Raw genomic sequence first — 18,374 nt, 5'->3', positions numbered from 1 at the left:
GAGATTCGAGTTGGAAATCTTTTGTTACGTAAAAACAGTCCAACTGTGACATGTGAATGGTGAAAAATGTTTGGCAAGCTTTGTGCACATTAATATACCGGTCACCTGTCTCACCGTTTTCCAGTGGCATAAAGGACATGTCTTTCATTTAGGAACTTCTCAAGTTCACAAATATTCAGATTCTCAATCTTCTCCATCATTCCTCCACTCTAAATGACTTTTTATGACACTTTTTCCACACGCACATGTAATAGTGAATGTGAGCAAAAATAGTTGCCTAACATGTTTGACATGACTTCTTCTACTGTCAATGATAAAAAGAGTTCAAACTCCCCTATTGACCTGTCTTTAACCTTTGACCTATTGTTGGCCTCCGCCCTTTGACCTTTCAGATCCATGACCTCCAGGATGTGTTGTTGGCCTTCTGCATCCACAATCCGTCAGTGGGGTATTGTCAGGGGCTGAACTTCATCGTGGCCATGTCTCTGCTCATCATGGAACCCCCTGATGCCTTCTGGTGAGACCCAGTTTTTATGTCACAGATTAATGAGATATGTCATAGTGTGTAAGGCTGCCCCATGGCTGTCTCCTCAGTGGATGGTGGAATACATTTGGATGAAAAAGAAAATTGCGGTGAAGTTAGGATAGTGTTTTTATTGTAGTCATATTTTTGTCTCATTTGATGAATTGAATATTATATAACTGTACTGAGCCTGGCAGAATTCATTGTTAAGCAATGTTTTTATGTGTCAGATTTACTGGGTACTACTTTGTTCGGTGGCAGGATGTTTGAAAGTAAGGGAAGTAACTCCCACAGCCATGTTCATCGTGTTATGTAGACAAACCTGAAATGTTGATTTGCTTCTCTAAAAAAAGCAATAAGAGTTCTTTTTTGTTATTCAACATTAAAGATTTCCAGATTATTTATTTGATTGGGGTTTTATGCTGTACTCAAGAATATTTCACTTATACAGTGGTGATCAGTGGTATTCAAGGAGGAAACCAGAGTACCAGGAGTAAACCTGCAGTGTGTGGCAATTAACTGACAAACTTTCACACGTGACTTGAAGTCCAGATTTTACATGTGTTGAATAAATATTCATTACCTAAACAACAGAGGGTGTAAATGCATGTGACCTTGAAGTGACCTCTGTTTTTCAGGACTCTGGTGGCAGTTACGGAGAAGTACTTTTCGCCGAACTACTTTAATCACAATCTGATTGGTGCTCAGGCTGACCAAGAGGTCCTAAGGGAGATAATCCTTGACAAGCTTCCTAAACTTTGCCATCACTTGGAAGACATTGACATCGAAATCTCCACGGTTACCCTCAACTGGTTCATGGCCATCTTTTTCGAGGCAGTGCCGTTTGAGGTAGGTGAAGTTTTTCGGTTAGAAATGGCACAATTATTGAACTATTTCTGTGTTGTGTGTCTGTTTTCCACCAACAGGTACCTGTTGCTCTTCAGACTCAAATACTGTACGTGTTTTCCACCAACAGGTACCGGTTGCTCTTCAGACTCAAGTACTGTACGTGTTTTCCACCAACAGGTACCTGTTGCTCTTCAGACTCAAATACTGTACGTGTTTTCCACCAACAGGTACCGGTTGCTCTTCAGACTCAAATACTGTACGTGTTTTCCACCAACAGGTACAGGTTGCTTTTCAGACTCAAATACTGTACGTTTTTCAGGTCATCATTTTCGTAATTCTTTACCAGAATCTAAATGGATTCCCGAAGGTTTGCTTTTGCGGGAATCCACCAGAACCTATGTCAATTCTAGTAGCACAAAGTATGCAGTTACTCCAGGTTTTAATACCTGATAAAATCAAACAGTTTTTGGGATTCTGGGTGACATAAACAGCACTTTACAGGGGTAGAAATAAGCCCCACAAATCAAGAGGCCAGCAGGGCCAGGTGACTTGGAAATCGAATGGCCCTTCCCCAAATTGTTAAGGCTCAGGCTTCTTGATAGAAAAAAAGCACTACGCCAATAAAGTTTTAACAGTTTTAGTTGATCTGATATATGTAGTTTATTTAAGAAGTTCAGGTAACAGACATTTGTTATCAAGAAATCAGTTGCAGACTCTTTATATTTGGTAAGATGTGTAAGATGTGCCCTACTAGTAAAATGTAAATGGTCCTCAGAGCAAAGCTTTCAGCTACAGAAGTCTGCTGTAGCTGATTGAGCTGCTGACATTTCTAGTGAACTTGCTACGTGGCTGTGACATTTGACAGTAGCATGCCACAATAAAATCTTCCTTGTGGTTCCAAAACTCCAGTGTAGATGCGATCACATTTACAAGCAAACTGTATAGAGTCGTTCCGATTCCCGCCACTTCCGATGTTTTATCGCTGCTTAATAGCCACCAAAATATTTTCACAAACATGTCTCCAGGCACCCAGTTTCACAGCTCCATGTTTATTTCTTGTGACTTTCTTCCGGGAATCCATGCAGATCAAATTTACATGGCGAGAATCGGACTCCAGGATTCCCGTTGAAAGTAAACCCCTGTCGTTAGTGTCCAGCAGCAAAAGACAGTATTAGACAAGAACATACTGGCGATATTGTTGCATTTTAATGTCAACTGATTTTCAGACAAGATTATTCAATCGTGACTTTGTACTGGAATTTTGAATGTGTGTCTTCCAGATGTTGAATTTATTTCAGCCTAAGATCAAAGGCCAAGAAAACACTGAAATGACTATTGAGTGCTGAATTGAAATGGAATTTTTCCAATCCCAGTAAAGCGATTTTAAAATATCTCATTATATGGTGAGTTGGACCCAGTGAGTATCAGTGATGTCACGTCCATATTTTTTGTTTCAGAGAGACAGTTTTAAGGCCTGTTTGGTGAAGGCATTTATAGCTTTGTATATGTATACATTTTGAATGTAAAGGTCACTGGTCACACAGTATGATCAAGAAAGCCACCATATAATCTAGTGATGCCAAAGCATTTTACTGGGTTTAAGAAATATGAAATTATAAATCCATTTATCTCTTAGAGCAGTATTTAATGATCTTTCATCTGACATGTACTTCATTTTAGTGTTTTCTGTGCCATTAAAGAAACATTGAAGAAAGTACTTGATTTTTTCTCCGCAGAAATTGTGAGTCGTAGGCTATGTGTTTGTTTTTAGGCTAGTGTATGAACAACATCACTGTGTGATAATCTGAACACAGAGAAATTCATGCAAGCCAACATGAAAACTGGCTTTGGAAGTTCTGGACGACAAAAGACTTCCATCAAGGTCCTCAAAACACTTTGTTCCAGAGATCAAATCCTGTGACTTCATGGGTGATAATTTGTCTGCAGTAGAATGGATGTCTTAACTAGGCAACTAGTGATACAACTGAATCATTGTGAAATGACTGATCATTAAGTGGGTTGTGGACTGCATTGGTGTTCTCTCGTACTTCGTGGATATGTTCTACTTGTGCACACATAGCTAAACACGGTTCTCTCCCCTGAAGAGATGAATTGTTAAATGACCTGAACTTTCCACAGGTGGCTAAGTTACACATTTTTTGTGAGGCTTATGGTTCCAGTGATCTTAGGAAGGTGTTTTGTTTGGAAGTCAGGGTGATATCCTTGTGGAAGAACGTGTAAGCTTAAGCAATGAAAGCGAAATTTTGTGGCATTTAATTATTTGCAGTTGCAGGACAAAATGCACCTTTATGGGGGAAATTGTAGGTCATTCACTACATGTCCTAAACCAAGATAATTTTAAATATCAAATAATTCATAGATGTTGTACACAGATATTTCAGTGCCATGAATATTATTCTGCGCAAAGGTGAAACAGTAGCCTTGAGACAAGCTGGAATAAAACTGGAGAAAAAAAAACTGTTTAAGAGTAAGACTCTTGTTAAAAGGTATGATGTCAGAAATTTGAGCGACAGACAGAGCGTCACACTTACAGTGCTGGTTGCTGGTAAAAAATTAAATTCCTGTTTTTGTAATTCATGATTCGGCATTAGGAATTAGCGAGTACAACATATTCGGCTGGTCTCCTGGGGTTGTGTTAGGAATCTTTTCATTCATGCCCTACACTTAATTCATACAGCATTAACTCTCCATGCTGGTCTTTGTGTACTCCTTTTTTTTCATAGGCCATGTATTTCTAATAACATGTTGAAGTCATTCCACTTATTTTGTGCTCTCTTTGAACACAGGTCGTATCTGTAAGAATTCTCAGTCTGTCTTGGGGTTCAGATTTGGGGTGGGGGGGATGGGGAGTCGGTATAGGGGGTCAGGGGGGAGGCCCTGGGATGGGATTTGACTGGCACCAGCATATTGTGATTTTACATCAGAGTAAGCCACATATGCTGAGGACCTTGATTCAACATGCCTGTCATAAACTAACTGTAAACATCCTAAAAATATGTCACAAATTGGCCTAAAATTGGCCTAGAACTGTCATATTTCTCCTAAAACAGTAATGCTTGGTTCCTGAAATGACTTTGATAATTTGTCTGACTGAGTTAAACCGGCCATTTTTAGAGTTTTTGCAAACTTTAATTAGGCCTATTCTGTTGCGCTAATTTCGACATGCGATTTTGTCAGTCATTTCCACCCATCTGTTACTGAAAAAAAGGAAAGCCAATTGATGTAGCATTATATAATTTTGTGACCAGAAACAGGAAAAGGAATGTTTTTTCACCATTTTTTATTTTGTTATGTCTCCAAAATAACTAAGCCAAATTCATTGAAGATCAGGGATTGGAGTGGTCATGCTATTCCTGTTGTAAACGTAGATGAAGAACTAATGTCTATAGTAAAACAAATTTTTCACAGATTTGGTACTGATATTTTTTCACTTTTGGTTTCTGCGCTCTTTGTGAAATAATTTAGGATTAAAAAGTTTATAGCTCTTTTGATAAATAGATAGAACACAGAAGCTATCCATTTTAACCAGGGGGTGTCTGTTGGATGTGAGACCTTGTTATTCTGTGACATTTTTAAGATTAACAAACTCTTGCTTGTGAATGATGTGTAATCACAAAAAAAACTGGACTTCCTTCATTCATGAATTCATCACCATTGATAGTTTTAAAACTCGCAGAGTAAATAAGAAGGGCCCAAACAAATGTATGTAGATATCGAGTACAGGGAAGCCTGGAAATAAGTTTTGCATTGGTGCAGGACATAACTGCAAATTCTTCAGCTACTCACATTGGTGCATGACATAACCGTAAACGGCAAATCCTTCAGCTATTCACATTGGTGCAGGACATAACTGCAAATTCTTCAACTATTCACATTGGTGCAGGACATAATGGCAAATCCTTCAGCTACTCACATTGGTGCAGGACATAATGGCAAATTCTTCAACTATTCACATTGGTGCAGGACAAAATGGCAAATCCTTCAGCTACTCACATTGGTACGGGTGGTGCAGGACATAACGGCAAATCCTTCAGCCATTCACATTGGTACAGGACATAATGGCAAATCCTTCAGCCATTCCCCTTTGGTGCAGGACATAATGGCAAATCCTTCAGCCATTCACATTGGTGCAGGATGAAATGGCAAATCCTTCAGCTACTCACATTGGTACAGGTGGTGCAGGACATAATGGCAAATCCTTCAGCTATTCACGTTGGTGGAGGACATAATGGCCAATCCTTCAGCCATTCACATTGGTGCAGGACATAATGGCAAATCCTTCAACTATTCACATTGGTGCAGGACATAATGGCAAATCCTTCAGCTATTCACATTGGTGCAGGACAAAATGGCAAATCCTTCAGCTACTCACATTGGTACGGGTGGTGCAGGACATAACGGCAAATCCTTCAGCTATTCACGTTGGTGCAGGACATAATGGCAAATCCTTCAGCCATTCACACTGGTACAGGACATAATGGCAAATCCTTCAGCCATTCACATTGGTGCAGGACATAATGGCAAATCCTTCAGCTACTCACATTGGTGCAGGACATAATGGCAAATCCTTCAGCTACTCACATTGGTGCAGGACATAATGGCAAATCCTTCAGCTATTCACATTGGTGCAGGACATAATGGCAAATCCTTCAGCCATTCACATTGGTGCAGGACATAATGGCAAATCCTTCAGCCATTCACATTGGTGCAGGACATAATGGCAAATCCTTCAGCTACTCACATTGGTGCAGGACATAATGGCAAATCCTTCAGCTATTCACCTTGGTACAGGACATAACGGCAAATCCTTCAGCCATTCACGTTGGTACAGGACATAATGGCAAATCCTTCAGCTATTCACATTGGTGCAGGACATTTATATTATTAATAAATTTCATGAGCAGTTGTTTTGCACGTGTCAGTTTTGTCCTGTACCAAACAGTTGTCCTTTGTCATAACATTATTTGGTACAGCCCATTAATTATCCTTGTCCAGCAGTTTATTCTCAGGTAAGTGCTTGAGGGAGAAAATAATTAGAGTATTTAGTGTAGATTGACAGGCAATGTACATGTGTAATCTCACATCTGGGTCAGATTAGGCCAGTCAATTCAGCAGGGTATGTACCCAGTGACCCCTGTCATGTGACCTGAGCCCCATATCAGTGAGGTCATTGGGTATCCTCATGCCAAGGCTGCTTTCTGCTGAACCATAGATGAAGACTGATGTACCTGTGACCTCCCCATCCCCCCTCCCCACCCCCTTCTCAACTTTACCTACACTCTCACTTTTAATGGGGTTAATGAAGACAGCTGAGGGGCCGAGTTCAGGGAGTTTTACAGGAGGGCAAATGTAGGAGCAGAGTATATGGAAAAATTGTACCATGTTTTCAGATGAGATGAAATGAAATAAATTAAAAACCAGAGATAAATCTAACTTGGATGTGTCCTAGACATGACATGAATGCAAATTGAAGGCCTGTAAGTTAGTTTGTTAAAATGCAGATGTTTATTTATAGCCAAATTGTCAGAGGGGTTTGTAATTTAGACACTTGTATATGTATGGGATAATTAAAATATAGAAAATCAAAAAGTTGATTAAAAACTTGTCAGAGATGAATAACTTGGTTTAGAAATTATTGACTTCAAAAGAAAAATAGAAAAAGACAGTGTATATAAATTAGATGAAAAAAAAATGTTATAAATGAATGATGTTTTTATAGCATAAAAAATAAGATCATGGCTGCCTCTTTTGTAAAAAGATGAAAAAAAGCTGTGATAATAATTGGTACTCATGTCATTTGATAGCTGATCGCAGATTGGTCTTAGTACAGCTAATTTTTACCTATCAATACCAAGATATTTAATTAAATTAGACTTGTCTCAAAGAATTCACTTGTACCATGTTGCCACTGTGATGTCATCATAGGTATCCTTCAGGTTTATGCCTGTTATGTTTTGGTCATATGCTGAAAAGGAAATGTGCGCCTGTCAACTGTTAATTTTGAAGTTTATTCAGGGATGTGGTGTTATATTTTTACTTCGGATACAGATGGTTAGCAGGCCAACATGGCACAATGACCCAAGAGCCTCTCACCCATGTGGTCGCTGTGAGTTCAAGTCCAGTTCATGCTGGCTTCCTCTCTAGCCATACATGTGAAGATCTGGCAGCAACCTGCGAATGGATGTGGGTTTTCCCTGGGCTCTGCCTGGTTTCCTCTCACCATATTGCTGGCCGCCGTTATATACGTGAAATATCCTTGAGAACGGCTCATCAATGAAATAAAAAAAAATATACATGTTGTACATTTGTATTGCAAGTATTTTTTTTTTTTTTTTTTTTTTTTTTTTTTTTTGATTGGTGTTTTACGCCGTACTCAAGAATATTTCACTTATACGACGGCGGCCAGCATTATGGTGGGTGGAAAGCGGGCAGAGCCCGGGGGAAACCCACGACCATCCGCAGGTTGCTGACAGACCTTCTCACGTACGGCCGCCAGCATGAGCTGGACTTGAACACACAGCGACCGCATTGGTGAGAGACTCCTGGGTCATTACGCTGCGCTAGCGCTTTAACCGACTGAGCCACGGAGGCCCCTATTGCAAGTATTAGTCCCAGCTGTAATATTGTACACTTAATTATATAGTTAGAGCGCAGACACTTTAAATGTGCAGATTTTGCGTTTTAATTCTACTTTCATGTTTGAATGACTGAAAGATTATGGCTTAACACCTTCTCAGTTTGAGAGCATGCTTATATATGCCTCAACTCAAGACTCCACTGGAGATTTGTCTTTTTGTTTTCATGTCATACGTGAAGAAAAAAGTAGTTCTTACATACCAGCCGTTATTGGGAGGAGACTAATATGGTTGGACAGTTTTGTCCATCTGTCCATGATAACATGTACAAACTTAAAATTGCCTATTTCTCTTAACATTATTAAATGGCTTCATAAGATCCGTTTCATTATTTGGCAAGGCCTTGAAAGTTGAGACCTATTTCCAAATTTGTAACAGATAAATTCATTGTTTTACATTAAAGTGATTTTCAACAACCCTGCCCAATTATCTTTTCTCAACATCCAAGCATGTGGTTTTAATTTTCATGTGTGATTTGTCAAGTTAAGCTTATCAGGACCCAGTTTCACAAAGATGTTGTACGTGTAGGATAATCGCACATATAGGACAATGGTACAGTGATAGTGACGTGCAAAATATTGTACGACGAATATACGATGAAAAGATGTCGTACGCTGCTTTGTGAAACTGGGCCCAGGTATCTTAAAACAGATGTAGCTTTAAATGTGTTTAGGTGATCATCTTTCATTAAAATCTTGCCACTTGTGAATTTAGACATGAATACACCAATTGTGAGGAAATTTGGTACAGACCAAAGGTAGATTCTGTTGGTAATAATGATTTCAAGAAGGGAATACCATTACATTTCTGTGTGGATGAATTTCAGAGAGAAAAATCTTTGTTGTGGTACAAAACATTGAGAAAGTAAAAAGAAAAATTTCATTTGATTTTCACCTTTTTTTTGTGTGTTTTTTTTTTTTGTCCATTTGATTTCAGCACCCTGTATACAATGCTAGAAATACTGCCTCCAGTTAATCTCAGATAGCAATCTATAGCGGAAGCTGTTTCAGCTTGGTCACATTGGTTGCCATGACATCTGTAGTTCGCTGATACAACAACTTTGATGTATTAAAAGGCTCAGCGTCTTGCAACGACCCTTAGTGCTTGTGTACCCAAGAGTAGGCCAGTTTCTTTTACAATAAAGAGAGACCACATGTGTGAAAGATGGTCATTGTTACGTCTCCGTCTGTCCGATAAAGAATAGATGAGTCATCGTGGCTGGCACAAGGCTCCAACAGAGGGTAGACAACTTCAACAGTAGAAAATAAAATAAGACATGTGGAAGCGGAAATAAATCTATTGACTTTTATTTTTTCGTCGCCTCGAAAAACACGGAAGGGGATCCAGTGAGGTGTTTACATCTCGGGCAACTGAAAGCTCTGTCAGCTTTTTATTTCTTTGTGATTAAGTTTTTGGGAAATTCAGCGTGTTTTAGCACATGATGTATGTCTGACCCCCCAAGAGTGTGATTTGTGTTTGGGTTGAGGTGAGGGGGCGGGGGAGATGGAAGAACTCCTTATTCTCTCAATAACATCACCCTCAATCCCTGAGAAACTCTGGCATTTGGCTGTTTGTTTGTCTTTTGACTTCCATCATGGCAGTAGCAAACTTAAAAAAGAAGTAAAACAAGTGCAAATTTACAAAAGCTGTGAGTCCTGAAAAAAGTCAATCGGTTATCTGCACTTAAGCTTTTTGTTAAACCAGGGGCCATGTTGAAAAATAGGGTGTGAAAAATTGGAAAAAATGATAGACAGACGGACGTATAAAGCTGCTTGCTGATCACTGCTAAAACAATTACACTGTTGATTAAACAGAAAATACATTTCCTAAAGTGCTGGTGTTTAACTGTGAAAGACATACTGTTACTAAAGAGTCCTTCTTGTGAACATTAATAAATAATAATAATACCATATTTTCTGAGGGAGACCAATTAGTTACAAAACTAATCTTCCTTCAGCATGCATACACATATTCACACATAAAGGGTTATTTACAAGGTCTATACAGTATGTATAAAATATTGATGAACCTGATGTAAGATGATGAAAGACTATACACAGTGTAGTGCATCATGGACAGTTTGTTACAGTATAGATGAACCTGATGTAAGATGATGAAAGACTATACACAGTGTAGTGCATCATGGACAGTTTGTTACAGTATAGATGAACCTGATGTAAGATGATCAAAGACTATACACAGTGTAGTGCATCATGGACAGTTTGTTACAGTATAGATGAACCTGATGTAAGATGATCAAAGACTATGCACAGTGTAGTGCATCATGGACAGTTTTTTTTACAATATAGATGAACCTGATGTAAGATGATCAAAGACTATGCACAGTGTAGTGCATCATGGACAGTTTCCTACAATATAGATGAACCTGATGTAAGATGATCAGACTATACACAGTGTAGTGCATCATGGACAGTTTTTTTTACAATATAGATGAACCTGATGTAAGATGATCAAAGACTATACACAGTGTAGTGCATCATGGACAGTTCCTTACAATATAGATGAACCTGATATAAGATGATCGAAGACTATACACAGAGTAGTGCATCATGGACAGTTTGTTACAATATAGATGAACCTGATGTAAGATGATCAAAAACTATACACAGTGTAGTGCATCATGGACAGTTTGTTACAGTATAGATGAACCTGATGTAAGATGATCAAAGACTATACACAGAGTAGTGCATCATGGACAGTTTGTTACAGTATAGATGAACCTGATGTAAGATGATCAAAAACTATACACAGTGTAGTGCATCATGGACAGTTTGTTACAGTATAGATGAACCTGATGTAAGATGATCAAAAACTATACACAGTGTAGTGCATCATGGACAGTTTGTTACAGTATAGATGAACCTGATGTAAGATGATCAAAGACTATACACAGAGTAGTGCATCATGGACAGTTTGTTACAGTATAGATGAACCTGATGTAAGATGATCAAAAACTATACACAGTGTAGTGCATCATGGACAGTTTGTTACAGTATAGATGAACCTGATGTAAGATGATCAAAGACTATACACAGAGTAGTGCATCATGGACAGTTTGTTACAATATAGATGAACCTGATGTAAGATGATCAAAGACTATACACAGAGTAGTGCATCATGGACAGTTTGTTACAGTATAGATGAACCTGATGTAAGATGATCAAAGACTATACACAGTGTAGTGCATCATGGACAGTTTGTTACAGTATAGATGAACCTGATGTAAGATGATCAAAGACTATACACAGTGTAGTGCATCATGGACAGTTTGTTACAGTATAGATGAACCTGATGTAAGATGATCAAAGACTATACACACTGTAGTGCATCATGGACAGTTTCTTACTTAATCAGCAGAGGCATATTTTCACATAGTTTCCATTTTTTTCTTTTTGAAAACATTGACGTTCTGTGATTTTTTGAACATGTATAAGTAGTCGGTTCCACAGTGTCACCCCAGAATATCTAAAAGAATTTTTAATGGTATTGTTTCTAGGTTTTGGAGGGGGTGGGGGTGGGGGGGCAGGCTGAGGTTCATGGAGGTTGTAGATCGAAGGTTAGTTTGATAGACAGTTGCAGTGCAGGTAAACAGGATGAAAAGTCAGTTTGGGGTTAGTCCGCTCAGACATTTAAACATCAGTACAGCTTTGTGCAGCATGATTCTGTAAAGAAAACAATGAACGAAGAATGAGTCAGTTTTTTTATATACCCAGGCGAATGTGTGTATGAAACTTCTGTACCCTTGTGACAACATTTCCACAGCTTTGGTGTAGGGTTTGCTGTTCTTGTTTCAGATTCCTGAGAATAGCCATGGTTGTTATAAATCCTGTCTTCACCTTCAGTGTTAAGACTTTCAAGCTCTTTAAAATGTAACCAAATATTACTTAACTTTAAAGATAACATATATATTATCAGACATTCATTGCAGTTTAAACTCCTTTGGCTGTCTTTTGATGTTTTCTCGCCTGATAAATATTTATGCTGAACTTTGCTCAGTTTTGAAATTGAATACAGGTTGTAACTCTGTGGAGATTGGAACAGTTTAGCCGAGTAAGAAACATCATCTGTTTTGAAGCAGTGAATTATTTATCCCTTACCGACAACTGTTTCACCAGGATCACTTCAAAAATCTGCAGTATCCTTGTGTTGATATGTATAGGGTTGAAGTTTAGGGGATTTAACGGGAACTGCTGGGCCTTTACGTAATCTTTTCAAATGTACAAAGGCTATGTATATCGTATCAGTTTTGTTGTAGATCATTTTTATTGCTGTGTAGGTTGATAAAGGTGTAATCTCTGCGTCAGATGTAATAACCTGTTTTTTGACATTTTGCAGAGGTTTAGTGGACCTTCTAATACATCATATCCAGTGTGGTTAAAGATTTACTGTTGCTGAGTTGAAATGGTCTGGGACAATTGTCGATTGATGTCATTTTTATGGTGAATTTTGTGGTATTGTGAAATTAGGCCACACCAGTTTAACTTTTTGTTTTACGGGCTGAAATAATCTTTTTACCTTTTTTCATTGTTGTGAGAGGGTTGTGCGAAAATATAAAAAACAAACCTGAAAAATCATTCTTTTGATTTGTGTTAAAGGTGGGCTGTGTCAACAACTGTTCACGTTAAAGACGTGAATGGCAGGCCTTGAAGAGCAGAAAATTATCAAAATATGAACATTGGACAAAATGAAAAGGCGAACTTCCATTTTTGTATTTATTCCATTTTTGTATTTATTCCATTTTAAAGTGTTGCCTGGCATCTAAAACACAAAATAAAACTGTTGTCAGTTATTTTTAAGAAAAAGCATTTGATTTCTGAAAGGTATTGTGTTGCATAGGTGCTGACGATTTATTAGACACCCATCGATGTCTCTTTTTTTTCAACAAAAAAAGTTTATTTTAGTTCAAAATGTATGCTTTATTGCACATGATCCTCTTCCTCTTTTTCATGTTTAAAGGAGAAGAAAATTTAAATATCAAAGAGATACCATTGAAAAGAGTATGCACTTCCTCACAGGTGCATGCCATATAAAAAATTCTAATATATACCTCAAGTTGATAAATTATAAATAAAGTCAGCTCCAAAATCCACTGTGGGCGACTCCATTTTGCCTAAGAACTAGTCCTGAAGTCTTCTGTGATAGGAAGAGAATTGCTGTCGGAAACCGCCGAAGTGCAGTTCATACATTTGCAGCAGAACTAAACAGTTCGTTTTCCACTTGACGATCGAGAAACCGGAATGTTGGACATAGGTTCCGACTTCACACGAACAAGCTGGCAATTTTAACGACTCTCATTGGCTGAGAGGCAACACATCCCCAACATAAATAACAGTGTGTTAAAGATGGAGGACACAATGAACTCCGCGATTTATGCCAGCTGTGCCCTTTTCAGTCTTTACGTGTACGGCGAGGAAAAGTCGCAAAACTATGCAGCAGGCAGAAGCAGATGGAAGAAAATGTGCTCTTTTCAGCCTATAGTGTCATCGTTTTAAGTTTTCTTCTCCTTTAACATACAGACATACCTGAATTCTTCAACCTTTTCAACCATAACAGCTACCAATATTTCGAACTACTCTGAGAGAACTATAAGTTGTAGAAAATAATCTGCAGAGTTTCGTGAAACTTGCCTCTTTAGTGACACAAATTTTTGTTGTCATTTTCATAATAATTGTATGCATAAATTCCACTGAAAAAAGTGCCGTAGAGGTCGAAAAGGTTGAAGATTTGCAGTATGTACTAAATTTTGGACTGATGGTATAACTTACATGCTTGGAATAAAATTTCTATTTATTTTACAAGTTTGTTAAGTGTTTGCCAGGCTTTTCTAGGCCATTTTAGAGTCTTCCAGGCAGTCCATTAGACAGTTCGTTCTCCAAACAAATGAGACTTCCTTTCCAAGAGCAGATCACTCTTGTGTTCCTCCATGACCACCAGGACACAAGACTCAGATCAAATAAATAAGTACGGAGTAAGAGTGGCTCCAAGTGCCTGGGTAAATAAACGCTGATGCAAAGTTTCCTGCCTGACGTCCTCAGATGTGGCTCTAATGGTAGGAGGGACCAAGGAGCTACCCATCTCAAGATTCCCATTTTTTTTTCTGTTTGGGTCGATCATTTAATTAGATAAATGTGGCTGCCTTTAAGGTGCGTAAAACATCCGCTGGGAAAACGTTGGCCAGACGGGTCTGAAGAGTTCGTGGCTTCCTGGATTTTTATCATTCCGTTCTATCACACACTCTCATGACATCTTCATCCTCAGTGAGCCATGCTTGTGTTTTTTGTAATTTAATCTCGTGTGTGTTCAAAGATGAAGCTGTTACCTTCCTTCAGGGGTAAACAGAATTTCTTGATATTAACATAGAATCTGTAAGACTATGTTTGTGTAAGAAATTTTTTACTTACAGGCAATCTCAAAATAGAAAGTGTATTTTGTGAGTCTGGTTTTGTTTATAAATGTATATTAAATTAAAGGTGTTTTTAGCTTAGCTTGCCCTACAGGCTTCATTTACTATATATACTTATATAATAATACTTATTATACCTACCACGACATTTAAAGCTAGCATCTTGGGTTTAGGAGGATTTCGATACCAAAAACCAATCTGGGTGAATTATTCCAAACCTGTGTCTTACTAAGGTGACCAGGCCAGTCTCACAAAGTGCACTTCATATCTCTACAGCATATGATGTCATAGTAATTGCAGGTATGCTGTAAAGCTTCAACCTTTTCGGCCTCTAAAGCACTTTAGTCAAGAAATTGATGCATACATTTGTAATGAAAATGATGCTAAAATTGATTTGTGTCACTAAAGATACAACTGTCATAAAACTATGCAAATCACTTTTCTATACACCCGGTAGTTCTGTCACAATGTTTTGAAATATTGGTTGCAGAGGTGGTTGAAAAGGTCGAAGAGTTAGGGTGCTCAGCCTATGGTCTGCTTTCAATGCCAATGTTACCACAGTGAGGCAGCACCATGAGTATGTTTGCATTCGGACTGGCCTTCAGTTTGCAGATAATGCCATGACCAAAATAATATGGGACAAGATAATCTGTTCATGGAAACCTTCTTGTTCAAGAAAACCCTTTTGTACATGGAAACCCTTTGTTCACGAAAACAATTGTGTTCATGAAAACCCTTTTGTTCAATAAAACCCTTTTGTTCATGGAAACCCTTTTGTTCAAGAAAACAGTTTTGTTCATGAAAACCCTTCTGTTCATGAAAACTTTTTGTTCATGTCCGGATGGTTTATACAGGTACCTTTCTTTGTGTGGACTCACATTAGATCTTTTAATGCTTTTTTTGTTGCTAATTTAAATGCATGCATAGATAAAATCTTGTGTATTTCTACTGTAAATTGAAGCCCATTGTTTTCACCTGAGCCTGTCTCTCACATTTCTAGTGACTATGTCAGGAAAATGCCAAAGATGAGTTGGTAGACAACTTCTGTTTCACTGTTTTCCTCCGATGGTGCATGCCTCATAGGTAGATTGATACAAAGGTATTTAGTTTGACTTGGCACTGGCAGTTTTTCGTTGGTTTGGGATAGGGGTGCTGAGGGGTTCGGGGGTGGGTGTTTGATATTTGAGTCTGCTGATAATGTTTTGGTTTGACTGACACAGGCCTTGTTGGATGTCTGAGACAATGGCACTGATAAAAGCTTGAATAATAAGCTTTGTCTGGGGTTGATCTCCTCCCGGATGTTGTCTGGGTGAATTCCTGAGAAATGCCGGCTGTGTCGGAATGCACATCAACTCTAGACTCAGACCTCCACTTTTATGTTAGGTCTTCGTACTCTCTCCTGAGCTCAACTCACAGCAGTTTGTTAGCATTCACAGATAGGTACCTACATAGGATTTTTGCATTGTTCTTGATTTAATTATTTGGAAATAATCAATCAGGAAGGAGGATTTCAGATGAGAAAAACAGTATATGTTCTAAATATACCGGAAATGGTTTTTGTAGGGGATATAAATTCCTGGTTGCAAAATAGTCAGAAACTAATGCAAAACGGCACATTTTATTTCTTTTTGTTTGTTGGAATAAGCCATAATATCACCGGGAAACACTTTTGTGCACGATGTCTCCAGATCTTACTGTTATTACAGCTCTTACTGTTATTACAGATCTTACTGTTATTACAGCTCTTACTGTTATTACAGCTCTTACTGTTGCCCTCTTTGAAATGCCTGAAATGCCGTGTAAATATTTCCACAATTCAGAAATATTTTTATGATCTTACAACAATTTTGTGTACAATATTTATTTATTAATCTAAATAGCTGTGCTAAAACCAAAGTAAATTTACACTGTTGATGCTGTCCCGGTTCTTGGAAGGACTTTTCTGGTGATTGAAAGCAATACATTTCTTTGCATGCTCATGTTGTAGATGTGAATGTTTATCGAATCATTTCATTCATTAACCAGTCCACCCCTCATGTCTTGTTCATTAACCAGTCCACCCCTCATGTCTTGTTCATTAACCAGTCCACCCCTCATGTCTTGTTCATTAACCAGTCCACCCCTCATGTCTTGTTCATTAACCAGTCCACCCCTCATGTCTTGACTACATCGTTGTATCACCTACTCTACCTTTATTTCTGTGTTTGTCTCGCAAGCCTGATTTTGTGAACAAAAGCCAGATTACACTGAACGAAGTCTGAACTCTAGTTGGATAAGAGTGACACGCGTCAGGGAAATTTGGCGATACCTTGCCTCTGCTCAAGACATTGTGATCAGCACCTGTTCTATTGAAATTGTGGTAGGGCTGATTCAGCACTGTTCACACTTTCTTTTAGCAACTTCTTTTCACCAAGGTAAATGACTTTCCTTGCCCTTTTGTCCCAGTCATGATTTTCATCAGCAATTTTTTCCATCCAGGCTTTTTTGAGTGTTTGCCTCCCCTTTTTTTTTGGCCTGTTTCTCTGAGAAAATGAAAAGCTGTTGATTTGATGCTAACACATCGGAGATGTTAACTTTAGCTGTAGTCTGATTAAGTGAGGCACAGAGGATATTAAATACTCTGATGCCTTGATCTTGATTAAATTATATTAATCATTCACCCTTTTTGTGGTAAATCATGCGGTTTACTGGTAAAAACTTAGCTTGTAGGAATTGAGACTATTTAATTGTAATAAACAAAATGTTGATAACAGTATATCCAAGTTGATCACAATATCTCCAGGTTGATCACAAGATATCCAAGGAGTCACTGCTGACCTATTTCCTAGAGATTTGCAGAGTATTCTTGTTGAATGTAACCAGCATGCCTGTAGAAGGTTCTAGAAAATTAAATGATCAGGTCTGAGTTTCAGTTGGTAAATGACTAAACAGTTTTGACTTGGGAAAACCCTTTGTAAATTGAGATTTTCAATCTTACACCTTGGTCTAGAAATTCTGGGAGTTCAGGAATATTAAGTTAAAGGGTTTGATTTTTGAAAAGCAAGTCAATGAAGGGCTTTAAATTTGTCATTTTTATTCACCGCCGCCAATAGGATACATAGATACACAGATAATGATGCGTCATGACTCACATTTGTCCATTTGCATGGTTGTCATGGTAACCAGATAGCCATTTTCCTTATATATACTATATACATAGATATGATTTCATGTCCAGGCTATAATTCTGTTTTTTTATGAACAGTTTGAATTTTTGGTGGATACATAGATACACAGATAATGGTGTGTCGCGACTCACATTTGTCCATTTGCATGGTTGTCATGGTTACCAGATTGCCTTTATATTCCCTATATGTATACTATATAAATAGACATAATTTTGTGTCCAGGCTATAATTCCAACAGTTTTCCACATAGAGTTTTACCATTTGGTGGATACATACATGTAGACACACAGATGACTATGTTGTGACATACATCTGTCCACATTTGTGGTTGTCATGGTAACCAGATAGCCATTCTGTAAACTATATAAATAGATATGTTTTCGTGTCCGGGGCTACCACTCCAACTCTTCTCCACACACAGCTTTAATTTTTGGTGGATACATAGATACACAGAGGTCGTGTTACAACTTACATTTATCCAGTTTTGCAGTTGTCATGGTAGCTTATTTTGTGTCCGGGCTAAAACTCTAACTGTGTTCCGCAAAAAGTTTTCTTTAGTGATGGTCACATTTGTTCTCTTGCGCAGTTGTCATGGTAACCACATACGTGTCATCAACGCCCATGAAGATTCCCCTCTGGGGTTATACTCACCACAATGCTGCTGGTATTCTTATATACATTTCAAACAAATGCACATGTTGGGGCATATGTTGTGTTCACCTCAACTCTTGTTAATGTTGTAGCTGAAAAGATTT

The 18,374-nt window shown here is 38.2% G+C and overlaps 1 protein-coding gene across 1 annotated transcript in view; it reads left to right on the top strand.

The window, feature by feature from the left end:
* The window catches only part of LOC135480392 (uncharacterized), a 139,098-nt gene that overhangs the window by 63,023 nt on the left and 57,701 nt on the right, over positions 1-18,374 (top strand). Inside the window, exons 18-19 of the mRNA XM_064760221.1 lie at positions 393-517; positions 1,162-1,372. Of these exons, the coding sequence (XP_064616291.1) occupies positions 393-517; positions 1,162-1,372 (336 nt within the window). The remainder of the gene's footprint in view (positions 1-392; positions 518-1,161; positions 1,373-18,374) is intronic.

The sequence above is a fragment of the Liolophura sinensis genome, chromosome 13 (genome assembly GCF_032854445.1).
Source record: "Liolophura sinensis isolate JHLJ2023 chromosome 13, CUHK_Ljap_v2, whole genome shotgun sequence".
Classification (NCBI taxonomy): Eukaryota; Metazoa; Mollusca; class Polyplacophora; order Chitonida; family Chitonidae; genus Liolophura; species Liolophura sinensis.
Note: the sequence above shows the minus strand (reverse complement) of the source record. Positions and strands in the feature narration are given on the sequence as shown.